The sequence below is a fragment of the Sesamum indicum genome, linkage group LG13 (assembly GCF_026168435.1).
Source record: "Sesamum indicum cultivar Baizhima isolate 11 linkage group LG13, ASM2616843v1, whole genome shotgun sequence".
In the NCBI taxonomy this organism is placed as follows: Eukaryota; Viridiplantae; Streptophyta; class Magnoliopsida; order Lamiales; family Pedaliaceae; genus Sesamum; species Sesamum indicum.
Genome location: NC_142669.1, coordinates 12,827,886 through 12,836,871, shown reverse-complemented (window position 1 = coordinate 12,836,871; position 8,986 = coordinate 12,827,886). Strand labels below are relative to the sequence as shown.

General features: G+C 35.9%; 2 protein-coding genes across 2 annotated transcripts; one reads left to right on the top strand and one right to left on the bottom strand.

Moving 5' to 3' along the window:
• Positions 1–2,386: 2,386 nt before the first annotated feature.
• Positions 2,387–3,579, top strand: LOC105175979 (beta-1,3-galactosyltransferase pvg3-like). Its single transcript, XM_011098629.3, has one exon. The coding sequence runs from the start codon at positions 2,654–2,656 to the stop codon at positions 3,536–3,538; it is 885 nt and encodes a 294-aa protein (XP_011096931.1). The 5' UTR covers positions 2,387–2,653; the 3' UTR covers positions 3,539–3,579.
• Positions 3,580–3,627: 48 nt separating this feature from the next.
• On the bottom strand, positions 3,628–7,978 carry LOC105175978 (sucrose synthase 5). Its single transcript, XM_088877109.1, has 15 exons — positions 7,655–7,978; positions 7,361–7,515; positions 6,990–7,182; positions 6,777–6,895; positions 6,445–6,661; positions 6,260–6,355; positions 6,014–6,187; positions 5,795–5,911; positions 5,537–5,703; positions 5,180–5,404; positions 4,516–5,082; positions 4,292–4,430; positions 4,125–4,204; positions 4,017–4,040; positions 3,628–3,932 (listed from the first exon to the last, which is right to left on the bottom strand). Exons 1-15 carry the CDS (start codon positions 7,976–7,978, stop codon positions 3,917–3,919), a joined length of 2,613 nt encoding a protein of 870 aa, XP_088733235.1. The 3' UTR covers positions 3,628–3,916.
• Positions 7,979–8,986: the final 1,008 nt, after the last annotated feature.

Here is an 8,986-nt window from a genome sequence, read left to right as displayed (position 1 = left end):
ATGTAAATTCCTATTCTTATAATCATTTATATTTAGGGTTAATAACATTTAAAACCCTATGAAAATATTAAATTATACTTTCCTTCAAAAAAGTTTTAAAATTACACTTACACCCCTTTAAAAATTTTTAATTTACACTTGGCCCCTTCCATTAGGATTTGGACGGAAATTGCTGAAGAAAGCATAAAAAATATATAAATTTTTAATTTTGTCTCCTATTTAATATTTTTATATATATTTTTATACTTATAAAGGAATAAATGTAATATATATATATATGGAGTGAAGTTAACATCATTACATTTTTCCTTCATAAATACAAAATCATTACGTGAAAGCATTAAATGATTGGAAAAATTGTACATTTATCAATTTTTTTTTTGCCAACGTCTGTATTTTTTCATCCAAATCCTAACAAAAGAGAGTCATGCGTAAACAGTGAAATTTCGGAGGGGTGTAAGTGTAATTTCAAAACTTTTTGAAAAAAACTGTAATTTTATATTTTCAAAGGCGGTCTACGTGTAATTAACCTTTATTTTTCATATCCAAATATAGATAATCAATCTATTTTGTCTCACTTTGATGAGTTTGATCTAAGCAATATTATGTTGAATATATATATCTAATATGTTTTATCATTTTTTCTTGAATTTAAATTTTATGTAGCCTTTTTTTAGTACATTATCTTAAATAAAAATATCGACCATTATTTAACATCACTAAGAAAAAAAATTAGGACTATGTCATCATACCAGTCTCATCATAATCCCTCTTACTGTTAGACACATCGTCGATGGTAGTGAGGACAATTTTCGCGAGGCTCTTGCTTACGAACTGAGAGGTCGCGTTCTTTCAAGGGAGGTTGCCCCTCTTTCTGTAGGATCCATGTATTTTTTAATACAATGAGTCTTTTATGGGTATGGGTCTGAATAGAGTATGACCCTACCTATTAATAATCCTAGATTTGAGATCAATATCGATATCACAAAGTATAGTTAAAAAATTTGTACCATGGAGTTATCCAAAGAAGTATGATGGATTTGTTATTATGATTTGAAATTGTAGATTCAAATATGTCAATTGAAACACAACATAAAAATATATAATCGTGTTGGGGTCATTTCGATGGGTAGGGACATTAGATCAGTTCGAACTGGACTTAGGTCAATCCGATCAAAGTCGCAAGCCCTTTTGAGAGGTCTACTTGTTTATTATACTTACAGATATAATTAGAAATTGTTAAGAAGTCGAGAAAGAGAAACAGAAAAATCGAGAGAATTTAGAAAGTAAGTGTAGTAAAATTATTTGATCCTTGTAGATTTGTATTTATAGATATAATTTGTTCGATTGGGTCATAGAGTCAGATTTGAATGGTCTAACAAGAGGGGAAAGAACAATAATTTTTTTTCAATTATTTGATATAATGGAGGGAGAAGTACATTTCAAATATTTCCACTTGCTAGTTACGAGCAAAATAAATAATGAAGTAAAGACTATTTTTCTAATTTTACAGACGGACCCTTTCAATCATTTTTTATTACAAAATCAATAAGTCCATACTAAAATAATTTAAATAATCAAACAATTTAGAAATTAACCATGAAAACATATTAATAAAAATATAGATAAAAAATAATAAGAATGAAGTATTTTTCAGATGTAAAATATAAAATAAGAGAAGCTTTTTTTTTTTAAATCATAGATGCATCGTCTACAAGTAACATAATAAATAAAAATATATTTAGTGTTATCTGGTCCTTAGAGTTTTGTACTTCCACTTTTATATTCAATTTTAAACAAAAAATAAAATTAGACTTCGAAGATATTTCATAGACATCGACATTTACTTTTTTTACATTTATTTTTTCTAACAAAATACTAACATAATGTTTGGATTCGTTTTCTGAGTGTTTTGTTGTGTTTTGTGGAAATAGAGAGAGAAAAACAAAGATAAATAAGTGTGTGTTAGAGATAGTATGTATGTTTGGATTTATTTTTGGAGATAATTTAAAATAAGTATTATATATTTAATGTTGTGTTTTGGGAGATAAAAATTACTATGCATTGTCAAATCATGTCTTTGGAAATAATTTAAAATAAGTATTATATGTTTAATGTTATATTTTGGAAGACAAAAATTACTATTCATTGTCAAATCATGCTTTTTTTTATATATATTTATGTATATATGTGTGTATATATATATGTATGTTTTTATGCTAAAACAGTTAAAAACACCTAAATAAGGTGTTTTTGAATGATGACAAACATTGGGTATGTTTTGACTTGTCTCAAAAATAAATTAGAAATAAAAACAAACATAGTGTAAATGTTTTTCGTATATATTTATTTTTACTTTCACTTTTCTTAGACGTCCATTCCTCAGCCAAACCAAACAAGCTCTATGAGTCACCAAGAACAGCACTGCACCTCACATTTTCAATCACACAGGAAACTTCCTTTTTTCATGAGTTTCCAACTCCTAGCCCATCATGACACTTTTCTCACATTTTACAGCAGGGCAGCAGAAATACACAAGTCTCTTTTTGCACCTAAACAAACTACAAAATCATCATTACAACATATGCACTCTGCTAACTAATAAATTGCATGAACACAGAGCATACATGCCTAGAAGCAGCAAACTACAGAAATGCTCAGAATTAGCCTACTTCAAGCCATATTATCCACACTTGCTGTTGCTCTCCTCATCTTCTTCATAACCTTCAGCATCCACTACAACTCCCCTTCTTCAACTCCAACCAGCAAAAACATGCTACTCCAAGAAACATCCCATCCACAACCTCACTTGAGCCTCTTGATCGGCATCCTCACGCAGCCTGACCGGTACGATATCCGCCACTTCCTCCGCCTTGTTTATGGGACGCAGTCTTCCCCCATTGCCAGAATTGATGTCAAGTTCGTCCTCTGCAAGCTCACCAAACAGGAGCAGAGAGTCCTTGTAGCCCTCGAGATCATCCGTTTCAACGACATAATCATCCTCAACTGTTCCGAGAACATGAACAGCGGGAAAACCTACACCTACTTCTCCAGCCTCCCAAGAATACTCTCGGCCCCATACGACTACGTCATGAAGGCAGACGATGACGTGTTCTTGAGGCTTAAGCCCTTGGCATTGTCTCTCCAGATACTGCCAAGAAAAGACTTGTACTATGGTTTTGTCATACCTTGTCCTAGCATGAACCCCTTTGTCCATTACATGTCTGGAATGGGATTTGTGCTGTCTTGGGACCTTGTGGAATGGATAAGTACGTCACAGATTCCTGCCAACAGTACATTCGGACCGGAGGATAAGCTGGTCGGAGAGTGGCTAAACAGAGGGAACAAAGCCAAGAACCGGATTTCGGACAAACCAGCAATGTATGACTATCCTGGAACTAATGGTAGATGTTCACATGACCTTATACCAGACACAGTTGCAGTTCATCGAGTGAAGAGGTGGGATCAATGGCTACGTGTTCTTAGTTTCTTTAATGTTACCAAAGACATTAAACCTTCCAAGCTCTACAATGTATGACTGCTGAGATTATTAAGACATGGTGGTTGCTGCTAGAACATTTCAATTAGGATAGATGAATTGAAAAATGTGGGACAATGAGTAGATCATTAGATATTGTTAAGACCGATGTTTATTTTGTAATAAGAGTACAATCACATCAAGTACATGCGAATTTGTGTATTGGACTTGGCTGGTCTAAAACCAGACAACAGTTTCTTATTCATCATTTTCTTTTGTATTTTTTTCATAGTTACATATCATCATCTGTTAGCATGTTTTTACGGCACAATCTTCTGTAGAAACTGCAAAATGAACGGTATTCAGAGTCCAGTTCATTTCATGGATGCTGCTCTCCCTGTTCTGATCTTTATTCGGCTTCGGCTTTTTTCAAATGGTTCAAGCTCCGAACAACCTTAAGATTTGCAAGAAGTCAAGAGTTATTACTATAAACACAAAGTTCATTACCATATTCAGTACATGGGATTAGTAGTCGTACCTCTGCAATGTGGAACCCGAGCGCCTGAAGATGAAAGAAAGTACTTAGAGATAATTGTAAATGAAATCCATTCAGGAAATAAGGGTCATCAAGTGTTAGTAATCATGCCTTCGTGAGGGCTGTGGCTTTGGTTTCTCCTGTGGTTCTTGCTGTGGAGTTTCGTCCGTTTTAACAGTAAGATTCTTCACCTGTACAGGTTTTCATCAGGAGGGCTGTTGATAATCTGCTTCCTTAACATAAATCAGTCAAGAAAATCATAGATGTTTGAATATTACCAAGCTCTTGAATTGAAGATTGTAGAATGTCTGAATATATCTCCCCTTGGCTTGCTTCTCCGCTCTGTACAACCTCCTCCAGAAGCTATAGGTGCAGCCCATGTTCAGAACTTTGTTTGCATATATCTTCCATGTGTAGCTTCAAAACAATCACCATAAGACCAGTCATCGATACTCTTGACATATCACTAAGACTAAAAACATATACTTGATTGAAAAGTTACCATTCGTTTATACGTTGCAGCCCTTGGAGCGAGATCCTATTCCAGTGGTCAGGATCCTCCTTGCACTTCTGGAAAAAGTCGGCAATCTTGTTGCTCGACTCGTCTCCGTTATTGGGGTCAATGTGAAAACCGGAAACCCCATCAATGATGATCTCGGCAGGGCCACCTTGACTAGTTGCGAAAGTCGGTAAGCCACAGTTCATTGCCTCGATCACCGTTAGGCCGAAAGCTTCATAGAAAGCTGGCTGCACAAAAGCTCCCTTTGTATCAGCAATGGAACGATATAGCTCACCATTACGCTTCCTGTCTGTCTGGGCAGCTATCCATCTAATCTGTCCCTTGAGTTGGTACTTGTCTATTAGCATGTGCATCTTCTTTATTTCTGCTGCTTCTTCTCTGTCTTTCGATTTTGAAGGATCGAAGAAGGCTCCAACAATAACAAGATTGACTAAGTTCCTGAGCCTTTTGTTCTTGCCATACCACTCTGTTAGTCCAGTGATATTCTTGACTATATCAAGTCTTGCCATGGAGAAAATAATAGGTTTCTTTTTGTCTTCTAAATATCCACTGTTTTAGAAAAAGATAGACGGAAATACATCAAAAATAGTTCAGAAAAAGTTCATAATATTGCATGGAATCACGAATATGGGAAATGCAAACTGACATGTGTTCAGCATTATCAGCTTTACTAAAGAGGAGGTCTTCGATGACGGGACGAAATGTTGTGAAACGCTTCTGTTTCTCCGTGTAAGGGAAGTAGATCGATTGGTCGGCCCCAGGAGAAGCAATGTTGAACTTAGGATCAAAAACATTGATCCCTGATACAACTCTGTAGAGCCCTGGAAGCGTAAACGCTGTATGGCTTTCGTATTGCCCTGGCCTATCTTTGCTGCAAAAAAAGAGAGAATTTTCATCGAAGTTAATATCACTCTCTTCATTATTTCAAATTAGCTCTTAGGTGCTAGAACGCATGAATTCAAAATGTTACTCTGAAAAGTATCAGCTAGTTCAGAAATTATACCTCCCGGCGATCTCTTGATATGTGCTTGTAATGATGAAATCTGCTGTGTTCATTGCAATTAAATCAGCTGTGAACTGGCATGAGAAGTGATACTTGGGGTCGAACTCCTTCCATCTGAGGTCTGAATCTTCGTACTTCGTCTTCTCCAATGCATGTGCAATTGTTCCCTATTCCAAATTACATCATTTCAGCCATCAAAACTTTTATTAGCTTAATGTTCTAAATTATATGAAGGTTATCAGCATTAGCATTTAGTACCAGGGTTGTGTCAAGTTTACTAGCCATGAGGGCTGCAACCAGATTTCCATCGGTGTAGTTTCCAATAATCAGATCAGGCTTTCCTTCCATGATTTCGATGATTTTGTTGGCTGCATCCTGTTAAAAAACAAACGAATGCAAGAACAGCAAGAAAACAAGAACCATGAACAAATACGTTGCACAACAACATAGAAACTTTTCACAAATAGCTGCACAAACCTGAGTATATTTCTCAAGGTAAGGATAGATATCGAATCGTGAAACCCATTGTCGAAGAACACCATTTTCGGTCATAAACGGCACTCTGAGGATGTGGGAGTGTTTTGTGTTCATGACTGGTTCTAGTTCGACATTGCACTTAGTCCCCTTAGCATCAGGGATGAGTCGAGTGACCTGAATTAGCGAGAATGATGAGGTTTTGATCATATTGGAAGGAATAACGTTCTCCTCATTTACGCTGCTTACCACTAGAATCTGAGGCTTCACATTGAGACCTTGCTGCTTAATTCTCCCCAGTAATTCCTCTTCCAATGCAACTACTTGATCCAAGACATAAACCACCTATTCGGAAACAGCAAAAGAGAAACTTTTTTTATTAAGTTCCACTTTCTATAAGAACTTTTATCATCATCAGGCCGTAAATTTCCTACCTGCCCACCGGTGTCTGGCAAGCCAAGAACATCGGACTGTCCAAAGTATCCATGGACAGAGAAAAGAACGACGTTGAAGATTATAGGAAGCCTTCCAAAAAATCTGTCCATGTTTAACGGATCGGGAGCCTGGAGTATTTCTGAAAGTGAGTGCATTGTCTCCTGAACTCTCTCGGCTTTATCACCCCATCCTTTTTCGAAGCCCCACTCCTTGAACCTACATTTGACACACACACACCCACCCACACACACACACACATATATATATATATTTCATACTTCATCTCGTCATATAGGTGATGAAAACAGGACAAAGAAGTAGATGTATTCACCTCATCTCAAAGCTCTGATAAGGTGTATCTTTGGGCAGTGATGACAGGGCTGCTTCAGCTACTATTAGCGCAGCCTGAAGCTTTGAGACAGTGTTGAGGGTCTCATTTATCATGAGTTTCTGCAAGTTTCACACCAAACAAATGTTCAACTAACATTCACTTCTTTACAATATATAGATGGCTAAGAATGAGTTTCATATGAAGTGATCATACTTCTCCTTGATGTTCTAATGAGAGCAAGTAATCCACAAGAGATTGGGCGCTCGCGGGGCTGTTATTCAGCTTTGAGGTAAGGAACTTGGAAATGTAGCTGAGCCCGTTTCCAATAGAAGAAGATAGCGTCAGGTGAGGCAAAGAGAAGTCCATTACTCCAAAATCAATCTCCAATGCATTCTCATCGTTTGCCCTGCATAGTCGGAGAACGTCGTCTCTCATTAAGCCTGATTCTTATGCATAACGAGTTAACACAGACAATCGATTTGAATACAATAAGCTTCCATTTTATCCCAAGAAACTGAGGCAAACACAAAAAAGAAAAGGGAACAGCAATGAAAGCACAAGCTAAATGTCCATGATTCTTATACCAGCTCTCATCCACTGTCATCTCTTTGTATTTCAGGTATTCGGTAGCTGTGATGCCCTCCACGGACAGATCGTTTGCGCTCACTTTAACGTACTCCCAGAATCCAGGAGACGGCCTAATAGCAAAGGCAACATATGGAGGAACAACTGCTGCCTCCTGCAATATCCGACATGGAAAATGAATGAAACGTTGTGGAAAACCAAAATACAGCTGAAGTTTTCAGAAAACCGCAAGGCAGATCATGCAAATGGTCATCCAAGTTCCTCATACTATCATTCCTAAGACTACAAATTACCTGAGTCGTGCACAAGATGTATCCGAGCAACCCTTCTAGCAACTGAGTCCTTTCGGCCTTGTCGTCTATAACTTGCTCCATCTCCCCCATCAAATGCTGAAGTTTCATCATCCTCTTTCCCTTCTCAGTGTACTTTGCAAAGCACCTCTTCATATGGTACCGGCTTTGCCTCAAGGCCTCCGGCATGCTATCTGCTATCGTCTCCGACCTCTTCAAGGCTGGTGCATTTGAAGCCATTTGGTTACTACTGGTATAAGCGTAATACTTACCCCTTAACAAATATAAAAAAAGATCGGTTCTATGGGCCGTTGGACGTTTTTTCATGCATTTATAGATGGATGTATGATCTTTGTCTATGCATCATAGAAGGTTATGGAGCAGCAAAAGGGAGGTGTTAGGAGGGGAGAAAGAACATTCTGTTTTGGTCAGGAAATTGCATAAGAAAGGAATTTTGAAGATTGATTCTTGGTGGTGTGCAAAGGGAAAGTCCTGTCTTTCATGAGAATTTTGGGTTGGTATCATTCTTTTCTTTTCATTCAGAGTTTAGACCCTCTGAGACAATGCATGAGTAGCCTTAGTATTTTTAGTATAGTACTAGGAAATCAAAGTTGGATCAAGAAAAAGTGCATAACTTCTCAACTGGGCAAAACTCAAGAGCCCTTTTAAAAGGTTTCTTTTGGGAGGAAAGTGAAATTTCTTATTTTTAGAGGGGTCTAGATGTAATTAATTCTCAAATTAATTACAAATTTGGTATTGATAACACACTGTAAGCTCCATTATCGTATTTTATTTCATAAGAAATATGAGCTTATAAACACTTGAAATAAACTTAATTAACTAAATGGGTAAATTTATTTTGATATCCGAGTTTTATTATTTTACAGCATTTTGGTACTCAAGTAACTACAAATGGCTCAATCGTTACACGAGTTTCAGAATTTATATTTATTTGGTATGCAATTGATTTTTCCTTTTATTTTTTTATTTTTAATAATTACCATTTTACCCTTAGATTTTAAAATAAATGATAATAAATATACTTAAAGAATGATTTGCATAAAATATCAATCTGTATATTTTGTCATCACATTGGATTATCAAGATGTTATATTTTTATTTATTTTCGTATTTTTTACAATATTTATTTTTAATATTTTAAAAAAATCATTATTAATAACTTGTATAATTTTCAAATTAATAAGTCCAGTCATGAATAAATAAATTTATGGAAGTATTGTGCTAATTAATATAATAAAGATATATGATGTAAGTATTTTTATTCATCGCTAAAGGTGTTTGTTTGCATTTAACAGAGATATTAGAATCTGAGTG